The following is a 20,718-nucleotide window of genomic DNA, read 5'->3' on the forward strand; positions in this document are numbered from 1 at the left end:
AATCTCCCATTCCTTGGCTTATTCATGGAAAGAGTTAGGCATCCTCCTTTTTTACTGATGAGAAAATTCTGACTCCACCAGGAATAGCACATAGTCCCAGGGTCACTCCTAACAACAGAAATATCTGCACCCCCCCCCCAAAAAAAAACACTTTGGGCAGTTCCCATCGTGGCTCAGTAGTTAATGAATCTGACTAGGAACCATGAGGTTTCAGGTTCGATTCCTGGCCTCGCTCAGTGGGTTAAGGATCCAGCATTGCTGTGAGCTGTGGTGTAGGTCACAGACATAGCTCAGATCCCGTGTTGCTGTGGCTCTGGTGTAGACCGGCTGCCACAGCTCCGATTAGACCCCTAGCCTGGGAACCTCCGTATGCCGCAAGTGCGGCCCTAGAAAAGACAAAAAGACAAAAAAAGAAAAAAAGAAAGAAATATCTGTCCCTGTCTCCTGTCCCTGATGTTGTCCCTTCCTTCTAGTCACATTCGCAGAGCCTGTTCATTCCAGAGAAGAGGTGGTACCCTTGGTTTATTTTTTGAGGCAATGGAGTGGCAAATCCATTTATGACAGAATGTTTGAACATGTGCTCATTAAGTCTTTAGCTGACTTTGTGCAATTGAGAAAAATAGTGGGTGTTTATGCACGGGGCATATGGATGAGCCTGCCTCTGGGATGGGAAGCCAGCCTAAATCTCGGCCCTGCTTGTCCAACTCACCGGACCCTGAACAGAGGCTGGAAACTAAGGCCTTATGGATGCAAGTAGCATTGTCTAAGTCCCATTCAGCTCAGCGGCCTGTGTGACTCCAAAGGGTAGAAACCACGCTAACGTTGTTTTCCTTCCCACCACCCCCAGTGCAGCAATAAGCCTATAGCCACATCTTCCAGCTCTTTTCTAAATCAATCCTGGCCCCTCCCACAACGGCCTGCCATCTGAGTTTGGGAAGAGTTGGAAACACAAACTAGAAACTCTCAAACAAAGCTCAGAGATGAGCAGTTACTACTGGAATGGCACAGTGCTTAAGGTGCTGGGACCCCAACATGTGGGTTAGAATCATGCTTCCTAACTGCACTGCCTCTGTGGCAGCACTGCACTGCTCCAAGCCTCCTTCATCTCAAAATGGGGTTGATGACGACAGGATGACAACAATGTTGATGATGCAGGTACCTGCCCCATGGAGCTGGCAGAATGGTTACACGAACCAGGATGCCTAAAGCGCTTAGTTCTTGGCATGTAGCGAGGGGCACTTCAGTGTTTGCTATCTTTAACATTCGCTGCACATACCAAGTTAGAGCTGAGAATAAGCTAGTTCGCTTTTCTAAGTGTGAATTGACTTTCTGAGGAATGAATTGCAACCCCAATAGCATTGCCTGGGGACTTACAGAAGCAGTTAAGGGGGACGAAGCAGTCACAGACACCTAGATTTGAATCCTGGCTCTTCTGCTATAGCCCCAGGGCATCTCTCCATTCCTCTGAGCCTCAGTCTCCTCATCTGTCAAATGGGGATCAACAATCCCTACTGCCAAGGCTATAATAAGCCTTAAACAAGCCTTATGAAAAGGGCCCATTCATCACTCATCATCTTCCTCCTCAAGCTATTGGCTAATGACCAAATACATCCTGTCAATGGCACTTTCAGACTCTTCTTTTGCCAGTGTCTGCTTCCACGTCTGACTCCACCTCCAGACTTCAGGGATCGAATATGTGTTGTTCATGGCTGAATGCCCCGTGCCCAGCACAGCCTGGCCCTCAGCAGGTGCTCAGCAGATGCTTGCAGGATGAAGGATGTTGGGCTGAAAGACAAGAGCCAGGTGTATCTCTTGGACCTTGCTTCTGACCTCAGCATCATTTCAGGCCCATTGGCTGCATAGACGTCTCCCCACCCCAAGTTCCAGTCGCAGCCCAGCGGGACATTCTACTCACAGAGCTCACCCTATCCTCGGGGACCCCTGCCCCCAGCATCCACCCCACCAGGCTCACTGAGCAGAAGATAAAAAAAATTGCAAAGGAGGTCCAGACTCTCAGACACATCTATCTTTATTTGTTTCCTGTCAGAAAAGTTCAAGAATTACACCAAAAAATACTTCAGCCTCTGCTACCTACTGACAAAAATACACCACAAAATTATAAAGCGCTCAGCAGTTTTGCTAGGGACAATTTGTTATTCTGCTTCAGATGACAAATGAATTTACAGGTGACTTGAGGTGATGGGGTGGGAGGGGGGAGTCAGATGATAGCTTTTAGCAGAATAGTTTGAGCTATGCTAGTCTTATTACCCAGCTGTTGTGTACAATGATTTCAGCAATAGCAAGCCACAAAAAAATGCCCTTTAAATCACCTGTTCGAGCTTCATGGAGAAACTACCCCATCTCAAATACCAACTCTCCCAGCCTCTTCTGGCCCTTTCAGGCCTGGAACCAACACCACACAGAGAGGGCCTCCCCAAAATGTTTGTGGGAGAGCCACATGGGAGTGCCTGATGTGGGTCCAGGTCACTGGGAGGCCTGGACAGGGCCAGATGCTGCCTCCTGGTCAGGAGCTTCTGGAAGCAGACTGGAGAGTTTAGACTGTGTCCTCTGTCAACACAATGGAGTGAGCAAAACACAGCCACAGTTTTCACCTTCCTTTGGAAATGATTTGTCATTGTTGCCACCCCAGTCTAAAGTCTCCCTGGTTGTCACCTGAGGTTCCTGGTTATGACCCCTCCTGCTCTTCCTCGTGTTATTAGCACTTTGGGAAACCACAAACAGACCAAAATTTTAAACTGGAGGGCTGTGCATATAGCTTGGCCAAATGTCGCCTGCCTGTGCCATGCCTCTTTCCTTCCTTCCTGCAGCCTCTCCTTTCTCTCTTCCTACCCTGTCATCTCCTAAACATGGGCAGTACCCAGAGCAGGGCTAGAAACACAAACAAAAGGCAAAGTCTGCCCACTGCTCCATGTTTGCTTATCCCCTACAATCCCCAGGCCACGTGGGTCAGCCCAAGCCCAGCTCTGATGTCCATACAGTTGAAAGTTTGCACTAACCTTCAAAGCGCACCATGGTGGCGGCTTTTCACTCTGGGTTGTGTGCATCCTGGGCTTACAAATGCCAAAATCAGTCCTTCTCTCCAGCTGAGCAGTTTCTAACTTCTAGAGTTCTTCCTCTACAGACCAGAGGCCAAGCCAACAGCCCCGCCTGTTCCTCACAAGTTCTGTACCTTCCGCAGCCCACACTGAAGCTGCCAACTCTCTGCCAAGAAGCCCAGAGCATCTTTCCTACCCTTCCACATCTTCCAGATGCAGCCAGTCTAAACCTTTACCATTCAGTCTCCCTTTTCTTTTCTGTTTTTAAATTTTCCTAACAAATAATAAGCAGTGGCTTTGAAAATATCTTACACGGGAACAGTCAACACGGAACATGCCTTTGTACATGAGCCTGACTTGGGGACGAATCAACAATACCAAGGGACAAAAAGAAATATCGATTCAGACAACTCCAGTGCACGATATTTTCGGTGAGTTCCCCCCAACCCACCCCCGGCCCCACCCCCACCCCCATATCCCAGGAGTACAGTGTTGTAACTGGAGCTTGGCTTAGCCAACAGGGGTCCCCCTCTCCACCCCCCATTCTGGCTGGGGCTGGGCCTCTAGTGGCCCTGGGTCTTGGGTGGCTTGGGCTCGTGGATGACGGCGGCCGCCGACAGCCACGGCCCAATGGCCCGGGCGGTGCTCTGCTTGGCCACGCTGTAGTGGCTGATGACTGTGTAGAAGCGGCTTCTGGAGCTGGGGTCCTGGGATGAGTAGTAAGCATCCAGGGAGGCTGGAATACAGCGCTTGTGCTGGGGAAGAGAGAGACAGAGTCAGGGATAGCTCAGGGGACAGCTTCCGACCCACCCTGCAACACGGCCATCCCTCCCTGGGGGCCACAGCCACACCAGGTTCTCAGCCAGAGAGCAAGCGATGGCACCTAGCCTGGGCCTGGCACTCAGCAGGCTTTCCACAACATCATCACCATCATCAAAGCTGCCACCTACATGAAGCCAGAAGAAACAAACCTGATGCTAGAATGGTGGTTCCCAGAGGCGGAGAAGGTGTAGGGGATATGGGTGAAGGGGATCAAAAGTTACAAACTTCCAGTTATAAAATAAATAAGTCCTGGGGGGTGTAATGCACAGCACAGTGATTGTAGTTAGTAATACTGAATTGCATATTTGTAAGTTGCCAGCAGAGTATATCTTAAAAGTTCTCATCATGAGAAAAAAAATGTATAACATTTGGGGTGATGGATGTTAACTAAACGTATAGTGGTGATTATTCCTCATGTACGCAAATATTGAATCATTATGTTGTAATACCTGAAATTAATATAATGTTATATGTCAATTATGCCTCAATAAAAAGGAAGGGCTCAGCAGAAATGAATCTGACTAGTAACCATGAGGACACTGGTTCGATCCCTGGCCTTGCTCAGTGGGTTAAGGATCCCACGTTGCTGTGAGCTGTGGTGTAGGTCACAGACTCAGCTTGGATCTGGTGTTGCTGTGGCGGTGGCGTAGGCTGGTGGCTACAGCTCAATTCAACCCCTAACCTGGAAATCTCCATATGCTGTGGGCACAGTCCTAAAAGAGACAAAAAAAAAAAAAAAAAAAAAGGAGGGAAGAGAGTGAGAGGGAAAGAGGGGGGAGGAAGGGAAGAAGGAGGAAAGAAAGGAAGGAAGTTGCTGCTGCTGCTGCTACTAATTCAAGGTTGACATCCTTTCTGCTGACTGGTTATGTGACTACAGTGGACACTACCGGTAACGCTTTACCTGGTTGATTCACCCATCCCCTGGGTGCTTCTCCAGGCCACTGCCTGCAGCCAACTGCTATCTATTTCATTTCCTTGATACTTGTAACTCCTTTTTCTTATATGAAAAGGCTTAGTTTCTTTTTCTTTTTTCTTTTTTTGCCTTTTTGCCTTTTCTAGGGCCGCTCCCGCGGCATGTGGAGGTTCCCAGGCTAGGGGTCTAAACGGAGATATAGCCACCGGCCTACACCAGAGTCACAGCAATGCGGGATCTGAGCCACGTCTGCGACCCACACCACAGCTCACAGCAACACCAGATCCTTAACCCACTGAGCAAGGCCAGGGATCGAACCCACAACTTCATGGTTCCTAGTCGAATTCGTTAACCACTGAGCCACGATGGGAACTCCAGAGATGTATTGTTAAGGCAGAACATTCCCCATTTGATTCCCTCACTTTGGAACGTAACAGCAGTGATGTCTCGGAAAACTCTCGTAACAAAACACTCTTAATCTCCATTTCCTCCAAGGTAAAATGGAGGCCATAAAACCTATTTTTCAGAATAAGTGAACAGCTCAACCGAGAGACTGTTTATGAAAATATCTCAGAAAGGATGTGACATATAATGGGTTCTCAGTAAATGGTAATTTATAAATGTTCATTTCAGCTCTTTCAGCTCTGAACCAGATTCTAGCTTTATTGCCAGTAACATTTGTTAAGAGCTCATTATCCAGCAGGCCCTTTGCTGACTGGTTTTACTTAAATTCTCTCCAAAATCCTATAGGCAGACATTATTGGTGCCCACTGCAGGCAAGAAACCTGAGACTCAGAGGGCCCAGGGGATGCTCAGGGGTCATGCAGCCGGTTCAGTTCTTCAAGGGAAGGAGCACAGTCAGAGTCAGGGGAAAGGGCCCAGCTGCAGGACTCGGGGAGGCCAGATCAGAAGCACAGCACCCTGTCTTCCTGACTCTGCAGAGATAAGGAACCAGCCGTCAAACCAGGAAGACCCACAGCCACACCAGGGCAGAGTGCTCTTAAGATGTCAGAGTCTACCAGGAGCAGGAGCGAGCTCTCCCTGACAACTGATGGGCAGTAGGCAGTGGGCAGTCGGAAGGTGGCCTGCCTCCGGAAGCCAGCACTCTGGACAGTGCCCTCTAGGTGCAGGCACTCTACCACCCACTGGAGACCAAGTCCTTCGTGCAGCTTGAAAACTCCTAGCTTTTTTCTTTTCTTTTCTTTCTTTCTTTTTTTTTTTTTTTTTTTGGTCTTTTGTCTTTTCTAGGGCCGCACCCACGGCATATGGAAGTTCCCAGGCTAGGGGTCTAAACATAGCCGTAGCCACTGGCCTACGCCAGAGTCACAGCAATGCGGGATCTGAGCCGCTTCTGCAACCTACACCACAGCTCACGGCAACGCCGGGTCCTTAACCCACTGAGCAAGGCCAGGGATCGAACCTGCAACCTCATGGTTCCTAGTCAGATTCCTTAACCACTGTGCCACGACGGGAACTCCCACATGCCTTTTTCAATGGTAATTTTTTATCTCATATCAACATTCACTGTGAATATACTTCTTAGAAAGAATGAAAATGATTTGGGCCTGCCGCCATTAATTCCTTTTTCGTGTTACTTAAACATTTCTATGCTGATTTTTTTTTGCATATTTCAATATTTTTATTGAGTGCATAAAGTTTTTTCAATTGAAGTATATTTGATTTATAATATAAGTTTCAGGTGTTTAGCATGGTAAGTTACAATTTCTAAAGCTTATACTCCATTTATAGTTATTATAAACTATTGGTTATATTCCCTGTGCTGTACAACATATCATCATAGCTTATTTATTTTATACATACAGTTTGTACCTCTTAATCCCCTACCTCTCTCTTGCCCCCTTCAATTCTCTCTTCCCACTGGTGACTGCTAGTTTGTTCTCTATATCTCTGAGGCTGTTTTTTTTATGTTATATTTACTAGTTTGTTTTGCTATTTAGATTCCACACATAAGTGATATCATACAGCATTTGTCTTTCTCTGTTTAACTTATATCACTTAACATAGTATACTCTAAGCCCATCCATGTTGTTGCAAATGGCAAATATTCATTCTTTTTTATCTCTGAGTAATATTCCATTGTGTGTATGTGTGTGCACGTGTGTATGACATCTTCCTTATCCATTTGTCATTGATGGCCAGTTAGGTTCCTTCCATATCTTGGCTATTGCAAATAATGCTGCTATGAATATTGGGGTGCATATATATTTTCAAATTAGTGGGGTTTTTTCTTCAGACACATATTACATTTTAAACAGTCTGTAAGGAGGTTTCCTTATCAGAATTTGAATGCCAATGAAAAGACGTTGATAAGCATTCTAGGTGAAGTTGACAGTCACCTGTAGCCACTCCCCTGCCAGAAGCCTCTTACCTTATAAACAAATCCCTCTGGGCAGCTGTGGTCATAGGTGAAGGCTTTGTAAACCACCAGGAACACGATGCAGGCAAGGAAAGCTAGGGCCAGACTGACAAGTATGGTAACCTGGAGAAAAAAGAAAAAAAAAAAAAACAATCATCCAGCCTCAGCTTGTCTGACTTCAGTCCACGCGTGCCACCTTCAAAGCCTGGAGCTGGCAGGCAGGCTGGTGTGTTAGAAAGCGTAGCGGGCAGCTGGGGGCCCAAAGAATCAGCTCTGTCTCAGCTCGATCACCAATGTGCAGGCTGAGCCTGAGCGAACCACCTGCACTCTTTGGTCCTCGATGTCCCCTTCTTCCAGGTCCTCTCTGAAGCTCCATCTTGGTCCAGTGTGTGATCCCCCCCTCACCTGCCCCATTTGCTTTCCCTGTCAATTCTTGGAGGGGGGTGTGGAGGGAGATGATCATTAAGCCATCTGGTGCCTCTGCCTTCGATCACCACCCTCCCTGCCACAGCTGAATTCCAATCTCAGATATCAGTGCTTATTCCACCTCCGCTTGGACATCCAGCACTCACCTGAACTGCATTCTCAAATCAAATCCTGCTCCCTTCCCATCCCAAATCTGCTCCTCCACCCCCATATTTCTCCCTATCTCAGAAAATATCAACCCCACCTTTGCAGTGTCTCAGGCCAAAAATTTTGAAGTCATTTTTTGACTCTCTTTCTCTCACATTCTATGTCCCAGCCTGCCAGCAGAAGCTAACATTTCTGCCTTCTAATACATCCATAATCTAATTGCTTCTTGCCAACCTCGGTCATCTCCATCATGGCCAAAGCCATCATCACTTCTCACCAGCAATTTTGAAACTGGCTTCTAACTGTCAGCCTCCTTGCCCCCTATGCATATTCATATAAGCAACCTGAGAAGTTCATTCAAAATCTAAGTCAAGGTACATGCCTTCTCTGCTCAGAAGCATCTAATGATCTCCAAATTGCTCATAGTGAAAGCCAAGCTCCCAACCATTATTTATAAGTAAAATTTTCAAAAATACCCCACCAAACAAACTGAAGGCACCATCCACATTTACTAGAAAGGACTAAATGGCTAATTTCAGGGGTACCTCTAGGTTTGCACTGGCCCCATCCCTCCACTGGGTACAGAGGGTAACCCCCATAACACTGGGCACCTAGTGTTATAGGCAGAATTTTTCACCTTATTTTTAGAGCTAGTGACCTTTTGAATCAGTTGACTGAGAAATGTGGCAGAATTCCTGTCATGGAGAGAAGGCTTATTTTGATTTAGAAGATAAATAAAACCAACTTTGGGGGAGGGGGGCGCCTATCCCATCTCTTCCCACTTCTAGGGATGGTTTACAAGGACAGAAAGAGCTGAGATGCTGCATTACTTCAAAAGGAGTTGTTAGCAGCTATAAATACTGGATGGAAGGAATTTAAAAAGGAAAAGAGAAAGATGGGTGTGGGAGACGTTCATCTGAATCCTATGAGCAGATACTGTCCATGAGAAATTCCCTGTGCATGTGTGTGGATGAAGTTTCAGGATGATGTGCTATTGTGAGTGATATAAGATAGATATAGATAGATATAGATATAGATATAGATATAGGTATAGGTATAGATATAGACATAGACATAGACATAGATATAGATTCATTACATTATATATATTTGGCTTTGTTCCCGGTTCCTGGCACAGAGCTAAAACTCTGGTAATTTCCTAAGTGATAAGAGCAGAGTTGCAGCTTCTTTTGTTCTAATATTCAGTTTTGGTGCCTAGTTTCCGAAATAACTCCAAACCATAAAAGTGAAGGGAGCAGTTATTATGATTCATAAAACCCCCTTCCGACTACACCTGAGTTTATGTTACCTTATATTATATTATAATGTGACTTTTGGAAAGCCCCTAAGGATGGGGCCGGTTGCCAGAGGAACTAACCACTGATTGGAAGGTTATGACTTAACCATCTGCCCCACTTTCCAGGAGGGAAGAGGGGCTGAGATTGAGTTAACCAACAACAGCCAAAGCTTTAATGAACCATGAAGCCTCCATAAAACGCCTAACCAAAGGGGCTCGGAGAGCTTCCAGGTTGGTGAACAAGAGTACATCCATGCCTGTAAGGATGGTGAATCCCAGACTACACGGGGATAGAAGCTCCTGTGCTCAAGATCCTTCCAGACTTTGCCCTGTGCACCTCCTCATCTGGCTGTTCATGTGTATCTTTTAATATCCTTCATAATAAATCAGTAATAGTAAGTAAAGTTCTCTTTTGAGTTTTGTGAACCATTCTAGCAAACCCCTGGACCTGCGGAGGAGGCTGTGGGAACCGCCAGGTTATAGCCAGTTGATTAGACATACAGATGACAGAGTTCCTGTTCGTGGCTCAGCAGAAATGAATCTGACTAGGAACCATGAGGTTTCAGGTTCGATCCCTGGCCTCACTCAGTGGGTTAAGGATCCAGTGTTGCTGTGAGCCGTGGTGTAGGTCACAGACGCTGCTCAGATCTGGCATGGCTGTGGCTGTGGCCAGCAGCTGTAGCTCCAATTGGACCCCTAACCTGGGAACCTCCATATGCCAAAGCAAAAAAAAAAGAAGAAGAAGAAGAAGTACAGATGACAACTGGGATTTGCAACTGGTGTCTGAAATGAGGGCAGTCTTGTGGGACTGAGGCCTCAAACTATGGGGTCTGGGCTACCTCCAGGCAGGTAATGTCAGACCTGAGCTAAGCTGTAGAACCCACCAAAAATTGGAGAATTGCAGGTGTAGAAAAATACCCACACATTTCATGTCAGAGGTAAGAGGATAGAGAAAAATTGTCCTTTCCTCTTATATGGTGACACATAAAATTCAGTTCTAAACTACTGTCCACACAATGTGCTACCCTTTCTATTTGCATCCTAAACCCCCAGCTCCAGCCTGCTGCACACTCATCAGCCACCTTCCCAGGATTAGGGTGGTGACAGTGTGGGGTGAGATGGTATAGAGGTAGGACTGGAATCACCCAGTAAGATATGGAGAGAAACAGAGATGTCAGAGACGAGCCTGGAACAAGAGGTTCCCCAGAAACGCATGCCCCTCTTTGGACACTAGAAGATCCTACTTGATTAGTACCAGGAAGGGGGCCACCCAAAACCACTGCCCATTGCTAAGGACCTAGGAATACCCATTCAGCAGATGTCTGCAGTATAGAAGTAAAGAATTTTAAGTGCCCAGTTTTCCCAATAGCCAAAAGGTAGAAGCAGCCATCAACTGATGAAGCATAAACAAATTGTGGTCTTTCCACACAATAGAATATTATTCAGCCAGAAAAAGGAATGAAGTTCTCATACAAATGAGGGTGGACCTCAAAAACATACCAAATGAAAGGCCATACATTGTATGATTCCATTTATACAAAATATCCAGAACAGGTAAATCCATAGAGACAGAATGCAGACCCGTGGTTGCCAGGGGCTGGGATGAGGTGAATTGGAGGATGATGCTAATGGGAACAGAGTTTCCTTTTGAAGTAATTAAAAACATTTTGGAACTAGATCAAGGTGATAGTTGCACAACATTGTGAATATATTAAATGCCACTCGATTTTTTACTTTAAAGTAGTGAACTTTATGTTATTGGGTTTTACCTCAATTAAAAAAAAAATTGCCCAGTGCTCAGGTTGACTCTGTCAAAGGGACCTTAAACTCCTGCTAGTGTCCCCTCACCAGAGCTGTCCTCGAGACTGGGACACAGATGCTCACAGGCATATCCACGAGCATGCAGACTTCAAACATGCAAAGGAAAAGTCGAGAGCTGTAGCCCACCCTGCCACCACCCTGCCACCACCCAGTCTGATGCAGGGTCTGGGGGAACTACAGTCCTAATAACTATAGTCCCTAATGAGCAGAGAGCCCGGCCTCTTGGCTGACTTGGAGCAGAACAAGACTCCAGGGTGGGAGTTCCTATCAGTGCTCAGTGGTAACAAACCCGACTAGGATCCATGAGGATGCAGGTTCAATCCCTGGCCTCACTCAGTGGGTTAAGGATCCGGCGTTGCCATGAGCTTCGGCGTAGGTCGCAGACATGGCTTGGATCTTGCATTGCTGTGGCTGTGGCATAGGCCAGCAGCTGCAGCTCCGATTAGACCCCTAGCCTGGGAACTTCCTCATGCTGCACCTGCAGCCCTAAAAGGCAACAATAACAACAACAAAAAGACTCCAGTGTGGTGTCCTTCCCCAGATGGGGCTGGATAGTCTCCTTGGTCTATAGTCAGTTGGTGAAGAGGAGGAGGTCCTGAGAGCTGGAGCAGGGCCTGGTAGGCTGGCTGTGGGACAGGTTCCCCCAGTCCACATCGTTAGAATCACCTGGGCAGTATTTTAAACAAAGCTGATGCTCTGGCTCCACACCATACCGATCTCATCAGAGTCTTGGCAGGTAGAATCCAAGACCCAATGTGGCTGCCACTCTCAGTGATGAGAAGAGAGCCAGACCTAGACCCCAGGCGGGGTGCCCTATATGACTGTCAGAATCAAGGGTCTGATGTTGACTGGGATGCCAGAGGTAGAGCCCACTCCAAGGATTCTGCTGAGCAAGACTGCCTCCTGCCACATGTTCCATAGCCCAGAATGAGGGTGATGAGAGGCTATTTTAGGCAAAGACAAATCTATCTCCCCACCTGAATCTTGGTAACTTCTGCAACAACCCAAGGTCTGTCATTCCTTAAGAGCCTACGGAGGTCAGAGAGTTCGGGGCTGTGAATTGGGCACAAGCTGTCCCTTGAGGCTTCACAGCCCACAGGACAAGGAAGAGGTGGACAGGAGGACACAGACACTCATGTGGCAGGATGAGTGAGAGCACCAGCACAGGGGGCTGCCGGACCTAACCAGCCTGCGGGGCCAGGGGAAGTGGGGATCAGAGAAGGCCTCTTAGGGGAAATGACTCTGGAAGTGACTTCAGGGGGAAATGCCAGGACAGGGAAGGAAGAAGATTCTGAGCAGAGGAAGTCACATCTGCCACAGAGCAGAAGCTCAGGCTGTTCTGGAAGCATGATTCGTCATGGCTGGTCAGCAGGATGGCAGCGAGGGAGAGGTGGGCTTGGGGCAATGGGTAGCTAGAAGGAGAAACCTAAGGAAGGACCAGGCTAAAATGTGGGCTTTAGCTCCAGGGAAACAGAGAGCCCCTGAAGGTTTTAAGCAGGGAAATGATAGGACAAGAATTACATTTTGGAAAGGTGGAGGGGTAGGGGTGAGGTGGACATGGAGGCTGGTTTGCAGGGGTAAAGCTGGAGGCAGGGAGCCAATGGGGAGGCTGATGCACCAGGCCACGCCCTAAATTTGGAGGCCAGACCCGTGGCAGTGGGAGTGGAAGGGGTCAGTGGCCTGAAGAGATTTGGGAGGTGAGCAGAGTGATGTGAAAAAGAAGGAAGAAGGAGCTAACTCTGGGGAGGAAGGGTGACCTTTGAGTTGGGTCTGGATTCTTTTTTTTTTTTTGTCTTTTCAGGGCCGTACCCACTACACATGGAGGTTCCCAGGCTAGGGGTCTAATCAGAGCTCCACCTGCCGGCCTACGCCAGAGCCACAGCAACGCCAGATCGAGCCACATCTGCGACCTACACCACAGCTCACAGCAATGCTGGATCCTTAATCCACTGAGCGAGGCCAGGGATCAAACCCACAACCTCATGGTTACTAATCGGATTCACTTCTGCTGCGCCGCAATGGGAACTCCCGGATTCTTATTCTTGATGACTAACAGTATTGGCTGTTGAACGGGGTGGTTGAGGACATCTAGGTTTCTGATTGGTGTCAGGGTGAGATTTTTCCTGAAGGCAGGTCTCCGTGGGGCATCCTAGAGCTGGCCTCCCCCTTTCAGATGGATTAGATTCATAGAAATCAGAGGTCCTAGTGCTTGGTCCCTACAGCAAAGCTCCCGATGTGGTGGGGAAGCCTCCCAGGACCTGGGAGAGAAGCCCCACTTCCACAGAGAGCACCTCTGAACATGCAAGCCAGCTGCACATCAATATTGATTGACTCGGATTATATAACCTTGTTTCTTGGAGATGTTCTAAAGTCCTTGGCTCTACCGCCTGAACATTATAGCCTGGGACTAGAAGTAAACAACATCTCAGTGTGGGATTTGAGTGGTTCCTTAGAGATGTGGTCCTCCCTGCTCCCTATCTCCCTGCACATCTGTTCATTCACTCAGCACATGCTTATTAAAGGGCCCACTGTGAGCCACGTGCCACCATACAGCCTTTGCCTCGGGAGCTGACAGCAGGGAGAGGGTCAGACGCTGAGCAAGCAAATTACCAAATGAATAATTACAAAACAAGACCTGAGCAGGATCTGGAACAGCGCATTGGAAAGGAGCCTTGGATAGCATGGACAGGGGCAGGAGAAGGAGCTCCACACGAGAAGACTCTGGGCCAGAGCCATCTAGACCTAGGCACAGCCCCAGAGACCCTAAAAAGAAGAGGAGCTCAGGGTCTCAGTGGGCCTGGAAGGAGCAGTCTGCCTGAGATGGGGCAGGAGGTAGACGAGGTGGAGAGACCGCTGAGGTCTTTGGAGACCAAGATCACCCTTGTCCTGCCCAGGAGAGGCACTTCCTCCAGCGTCCATCCTAGGGTTTTCTGGGTAACGTCCCACTCAGCCTGGCCTCCCTCTGCCACTCTCCAGTCTCTCAGGCCACTCTGGCTCACAGAATCCCCTCCAGCCACCCCAGCCCACTGAGAGTTCCCACTGTCATGCATCTTCAGGCCTTAGCCCAGGCCTGGAACACCCCTGTCCCTCGCTTGCACGCGCGCTCACGCACACACACACACACACACACACGTGTCCTTCCTCATTAGCCTCCTTGTCCAGCCCTGAGGCCCAGATCCTGCCCTGATCTGCCCCTGGGGTCTGCTATATCTATGCAGTTCTCTGCCATAGCTGTGGCCCCATCCTGACAAGACACCCATTCTGCTTCTGCCTCTGATGAGCTGTATGACTTTCAGCAAGATGCTTCACCTCTCTGAGCTCCTGTTTCATCTTCTGTTCAATGGAAACAAAAACCCCACCCCACAGGATTGGTGCGATGATTAAATGTGATGATATCTGTAAATTACTCAGTGTTGTCCTGGCCCCTGGGCTTAATTGTTGACTGTTCAGTAATACACTGGGTACTATGTCAAGTGTTTCTTATGTAACATCTTCTTTAATCTTCGAGATAGCCCTCAATGTCTAATTATTACCCCCATTTTGCAGTGGTACACAGTAAGGCACAGAGGCACAGAGTAACTTGTCTGAGGTCACGTGGTTATGGAATTAGCAGAGCCTGATTGGAACTCTGGACTATCTGATTCTGAAGCCCTCAGTCCTAAACACGACCTTAACCCATGTTTTGATACATAGTTCCCAGTCCCGCTGCTGCATTTGCTTGCAATAGTGCAATGAGGCAAGGTGACGTACGTGCACTGTAAACTTATTCTAGGAGGATACGTCACTGCAGACATGAAACCCCAGGAGTTAAGAAGAGAGAAGAGAAAACCGAAAATCCTTCCACCATCTGCCAAGCCAGGGCGCTGATCTAGGACCCTCATTATGCCAGGAAAGGTGAACTTCATTAACATTCATGTACTGCAGCATCTCAGCACCACAATCCCCAATACACCATCTTTCTTTACGAAGAATGCAAATCCTGGAAACCTCAAAGCCATAGAACCACTCACATCGGGGAAATTAAACTTTGTGTGGAGATAAAAACAGAGCTGCCCAACCGACATTTGTCTTTTGTACGTGACAGGTGGAACCTCCAGAGACAGAATTAGGCCACCCGGCGCCTTCCTCCTGGCTCAGCCCCAAAGATCCTGACAATAGGGCTTGAGTGGAAAAAGCAAGGGAATTGCAGAATCCATAAATTCTGCTCAAATGACACCCTGGTCTCCATCATCCTTTTCCTAGCACCAAGCATCAGTGAATGGAGCAGAATTTTTGGAGCCAGATTGTCTAATCTGAAAGCCCAGCTCTGTCACTTATTTGCCATGTCACTGGGCAAGTTGCTTGCCTCTGGAATCCTCTGCTTACTTCTCTCCATCGGCTGTTGTAAAGCAGCCCTCTAGCACAGGCATGGCCCAAGGTATGATCTTAGCGTGCAGGGGGAACACATACATGTGACATCATTTTGTGTTCTCACTATTTTGTGGGGAAGATACTATCAATGTGCCCATTTTACAGATGGCCTATCAGAGGCAGATGGGATGGCTTTACCTGTATGAGAGGAGGCTGAGTATTTGAACTCAGATCTGTCTAACTCAGAAGTCCAGCTGCCTCACCATATGCTGTATTGCCAGATAAATCTATAACTACCATAGAGTTTATTTTTATTAAAAATGTACTGCACCATTATAAGAACAATATTGGAACTCTAAGAGGGGAAACAGCCATTACGATGCTGCCATCATCTCAAGTCGGTTTTGCAGACTCGATCTGCATAAACCTTGATCCCTTCTGCTCCTTCCCCTTCTACCCACTAGTGGCCCATCCAACTTTCTCTAATCACATAGAACATCATCATAAGCCTAGTCCAGGCCACCCCAGAACAAGATAGGCCACAACTTGCAGTTTCACTCTCTGCAAAACGACTCCAAATCATTACACTAATCTATACAAAACTGTCATGAGGTATAATCAAGATGACTACTGCAAATGGCAAATTGCCATGTAAATGCAAAAATGATAAAGTAATGCTTCTTGTTGCCACCACTCTTATCGTTATAACTGTGCACCATTAGGGTAGAGCTGAATTTGGTTCAATTATTTCCTCAGCATGAGAACCACAGGGTGTTACATTGTGTTACCATCACTTGTGACCTGTCCTCCCCGAGACTAACCAGCCCCTCAAGGAGAGGGCAGTACCCTCTGTCTTTGGGCTTCTGAAGGCCTGAGGGTCCTACTGTTTAAAGGATTTACTGGTGATTCATGTCCATGGGACAGAAAAGCACATCTGCCATGGGCCACTTCCTCTCTGGTTTCTCCTGCCTCCACCTCCCAATCCATCATCCTTACTGGCCACCAAGAGGACCTTCCTAAATTATTTTTAATTTTTTTTCTTTTTTGGCCACATCTGTGGCTTATGGAAGTTTCCAGGCTAGGGGTTAAATCTGAGCTGCAGCTGAGGCCTATGCCACAGCCACGGCAACACCAGATCCAAGCTGTATCTGCAAACTATGCCACAGCTTGTGGCAATGCCAGATCCTTAACCCACTGAGCGAGGCCAAGGATCGAACCTCCATCCTCACAGACACTATGACAGGTTCTTAACCCTCTGAGCCACAACAGAAACTCCAAGGGATCTTCCTAAATTAAGTTATGCCTCTGAGAGTTCCCATTGTGGCTCAGCAGTAATGAACCCAACTAGTATCCATGAGGATGTAGGTAGGTTCCATCCCTGGCCTTGCTCTGTGGGTTAAGGATCCAGCGTGGCCTTGAGCTGTGGCTCAGATCCCGCATTGCTGTGGCTGTGGCCTAGGCCTGTAGCTGCAGCTCCATTTCAACCCCTAGCTTGTCCCTATATAGCAAGCACAGCCCTAAAAAGCAAAAAAAAAAAAGAAAGAAAGAAAAGAAAATTCTCCTCTGAACCTTTCAGAGTAGGACTAAAGATCCCACATGAGCTCACTGTGGAGCTGACTTTGCATCCTGCCATGGTAGGTCCCAGACCTTATTGAGTATTAGAGCCACCTAAGGAAAATGGTCAGATGCAAAACTCTGGGCCCGGCACCCAGAGATCTTCATTCCCTTGGTTTGCACGATACCCACAAATCAGCATCTCCATGCAAGACCAGGAGATTTGGATGCAAGTGACCTGGAGCTTGTAGTTAGATCAAAACAAGGGCCAAAATCCTTTGTTGGCTTCTGAAGAGAAGGGGGCATGGAGCTTATGTCCCTGATGGTGAGATACTCAGCATTTTACATAGGTAATCTCACTCAGTCCTTCCCGTGGCCCATGAAGTGGGTCCTGCTCATATTCCTGCTTCTCAGATGATGAAACTGAGGACTGCGGAGGTTGAGTAATTGTCAGGATTTTCCAGGACCACCAAGGTAGAGCAAAACCTAGAAGCCAGATCTGTCTGGATCCAAAATATATTTTCTTTCCGTAGCACTGCGCTGCCTTTATCATACACACACATAGAGAGAAACGCACACATACACACACACACAGATCCATAGACCCTCAGACATACATAGACACACACGTGCAGACATATGCACACAAATATATACAATAGGACAGATACAACAAACACACACAGATTCACACAGACACACACAGAGTACAGACCTAATTCCTGAAAGTTCTATGCTCTCTGCTACTGGCATGTCTTTCCCCTGGAGGGTATCTCCATACATGCCAGGAAGCCTTCTCAGATCTCTTCCTCAGGAGTGAGGCCTCTCTGGGTTCCGCCAAGCTCCACTCAGGCCACAGACACCTGTTGCTCTGTGTTATCACGACCTGACCCATCAGTCCACCCCACCAAGTTATGAGCTTCTCAAGGGCAGGGCCTGTACCTCACCAACCTCCTGCCCAGCTCTTGGCCAGGGCTCGGCACCAAGAGCACATAAGGGAGCTTCGAAGACCTCACATCCATTTGCTTCAGCCAGTCCAGAGCCAGGCCCCAGCCCACAGCTAGTGCTCCCCTGCCCCAGAGGGCCATCCCGGCCACAGTCAGAGGTACACCACTGCCTCACGGCATCCCAGCCGAGCCTTGTCTAGAGGCAGCCTGCATCTGCATCTCCATGGAAACACCAGCCCTGCAGCCCAGATAGCCTGTTCCATTAAGCTACTTTCATTCCTCAATCCTCTTTCTTGGCAGCAGAGTTGATATCAAAAAAAAAAAAAAAATCAGGTCAGCAAAATGGGTTCGGAAAATTAGAAATCATCTTCTCCAAGTTCCAATGTGTGACACTGCGAGGCATGCCAGTGGGGGGTTCTGAGCCAGATAAGCTATTCCATGTCTTCCTACAACTCCTGCCAGGCTGAGAACTAATGTCTGCCAATAGCACAACAGCACACTCGGCAGGATCTCCTCTGGACAGAAGGTGGCCATGTTTGGGGGGAGGTTGCATGTCCGCCTCTACTCAATTTGCTACCTTTGTCCGTGAGGAAGAAGGACCTGCCACCCCCTCACCCCTCCCACTGCACGTTGATACACGCACACAGACACAGACAGACCCACATTCCCTCCCTGGGAGGAGTTTAGAGGAGCTTTCACACAAAAGAGTTCCCATAGCCGGCCTGAGACTGCTGCGCTTGGAAAGGTCTGTGTGCAAGAGAAGCCCTGCCTGCATCAGAGAACTTGGATATCAAGAGGTTTCCCACCACTCCCAGAACTAGGAAGAGGGGCTCACTGTGCCTAAACCATACAAACGATATGGTTCGTGTGGAACACCTGCCCTCCTTCTGGAGTCCAGAACTTAGGTACATGCTACGCAGGGGGTGCTGACATGACAGGCCCCCAGCTGAAACCCTGGACACTGAGTCTCTAATGAGTTCTAATGAGTTCTCTGGTAGACAGCTCTCCGTGAATGTGGTCACAGCTCATTGCCAGGGAAAGTGAGTGTGTCCCATGTGACTCCACTAGCAGAGGCCTTTGGACGCTCCTGCCTGGTTCCCTCTGGAGGTCACCCCCTGCACCTTTTTCCTTTGCTGTTTGTGCTTTGTATCCTTTTGCTGCAATAAAGCGTGGCCCTGGCTACAGCTACATGCTGAGTCCTGTGAGTCCTAGTAAACCATCCACCCAGGTGGTGGCCTCAGGAACTTCCTACACATCTCCCCTTGTTGTCCCCTTTTTGGTTCCCCTGAAGGTAAGGCACTGCGGATCTTCTTTTTTAAACCCTGGCAGAAATGGCTCTGCTTTACTATGGACGCTGTGCCTCAAAGGAAGGTACCAAACTCCGGCCATGAAATTTTTCCTTTCAGCCCCCAGGCCCCATGAACGTTTCTTCTTGGACTCCTTGCCTCATGGGTCAGGAAAGTTCTCACTCTTCCTGCATGGGAGGAGCCTGGGCCATCTCTCTCCCACCCACTCCCCACTTCCCCTCCCCTGCAGCATCTTGAACAAGGTTATCAGTGGGTGAGCCTGACATTAGGCATTGGGAACAAACACTCTCTCACCTACCTCCCATCTCAATAAGAACCTTCCTGGGGTAAGGGTGGGAAAAACAAGGTGAGAAGCTAAAGAATCGCTTGGGCCTCACATCCTGAGCCTCACATCTAGCTGTGCTCATGAGAGAAGCTTCTTCTTGGGTTATTAGTTGAATGGACAAGGTGAACGGAGCAGTCCATCTGCTACTTGGGGTTCATCCTTATGTATAGACCTTCTTGGTGGGAGCCTCAGAAAGAAAGAGTGGGAGGGTTCTGGCACCAAAACTCTTCCCAGCCCTTGTCAGTTTACAGCTATGGGTGTGCAGACTGACCTCTCCGCTGCTTGACTCTATCAAGGGCTCACCATTCTCACCTTTAAGTAGCACCTAGAAGTTGAATCTACCTTCCAAGCCCAAATGTTCTCATGTCAGCTCTGTATGTTTCAGAGGCCTCAGATGGAACATCTTTCCATCAGTCTGTTCTGTCTCAGTCAAGAGAGAAAAATAGGATAATGGCCAGAGCCTTGGCTTGGAAGCCAGAAACACCCATGTTTGGATTCTAACCGTTCCATCACCTCTCGTTTCTCTTATCACATTTCCTGGGCCTCAGCTTTCTTATCTGGAAATTGGGATCCCAGTAACTACCTTGAAGCATCGATGTAGGGATGAAATGAGGTCACCATGTGAAAACACACCCAGCACAGAGCCAGTGCCCAGAGATGTTCATCCCAAGGACCTAGAAAGAACTAGCACGCCTCGGGATCTAAAATTGTGTGCCCTCTGCCTGTTCCATGGTTCCATGTTTTGAATGATTTTTTTTTTCATGCCAAAGAGACCTCATTCCCTCCATACTAATGAATTCGTTCACTTATTTTGAATTCATCAGACTCACATAGCTGTGAACGGGATGCAACTAAACAAATCCCCATGGTGTTCCTATTGGTTTGTTCGAATTAATCAGAAGAAAAGAAACTGTTTCCTTTGGGTTCTGTGAAATAGTGGGATGGCCATCACTACTCACCAGAGCCGGTCTTGAGCCAGCGCACATTCAGAACATACATGCTCTCCATCGGCGGCTCCTCCCCCATCTTTGTGACTTTAGACAAGTTCTGTGACATCTCTAAGGCTTGGTTTCTTCATCTATGAAATGTGTATTACAATGATCCTTAGCACGCTGACTCAAAGACAACAGGAGATCATACAGATCCCTGTCTGGCTTTGGTCTGAAGCAAAGCGGCTTCTAAGTGAGTGTATTAGAATGATTTCTGTCAAGATGCTATCTCTCAGGTAGAAATGCCAACCCTAAAATGGCAGGGAAGGTCTGGAGAGTGAGCATCTATTCTGCTTACTGTCTATATTCTGTTTAATTCCTCAGCTGAGATCAATTCCTGGAGAAGGAGTTGGCTTTGCTTATGGGCTGTGCTCCCATATTCTGGAT

General features: G+C 47.9%; 1 protein-coding gene across 1 annotated transcript in view; it reads right to left on the reverse strand.

Annotated features, from left to right (window-relative positions):
• LOC100738087 (neuron-specific protein family member 2) overlaps window positions 2,012-20,718 on the reverse strand; it is a 60,848-nt gene continuing 42,141 nt past the window's right edge. The window contains exons 4-5 of the mRNA XM_021076768.1: window positions 7,181-7,291; window positions 2,012-3,811 (exon numbers count right to left, since the gene is read on the reverse strand). Of these exons, the coding sequence (XP_020932427.1) occupies window positions 3,620-3,811; window positions 7,181-7,291 (303 nt within the window). The 3' untranslated portion in view covers window positions 2,012-3,619. The remainder of the gene's footprint in view (window positions 3,812-7,180; window positions 7,292-20,718) is intronic.

Source organism: Sus scrofa, chromosome 16 (assembly GCF_000003025.6).
Source record: "Sus scrofa isolate TJ Tabasco breed Duroc chromosome 16, Sscrofa11.1, whole genome shotgun sequence".
NCBI classification, from domain to species: Eukaryota; Metazoa; Chordata; class Mammalia; order Artiodactyla; family Suidae; genus Sus; species Sus scrofa.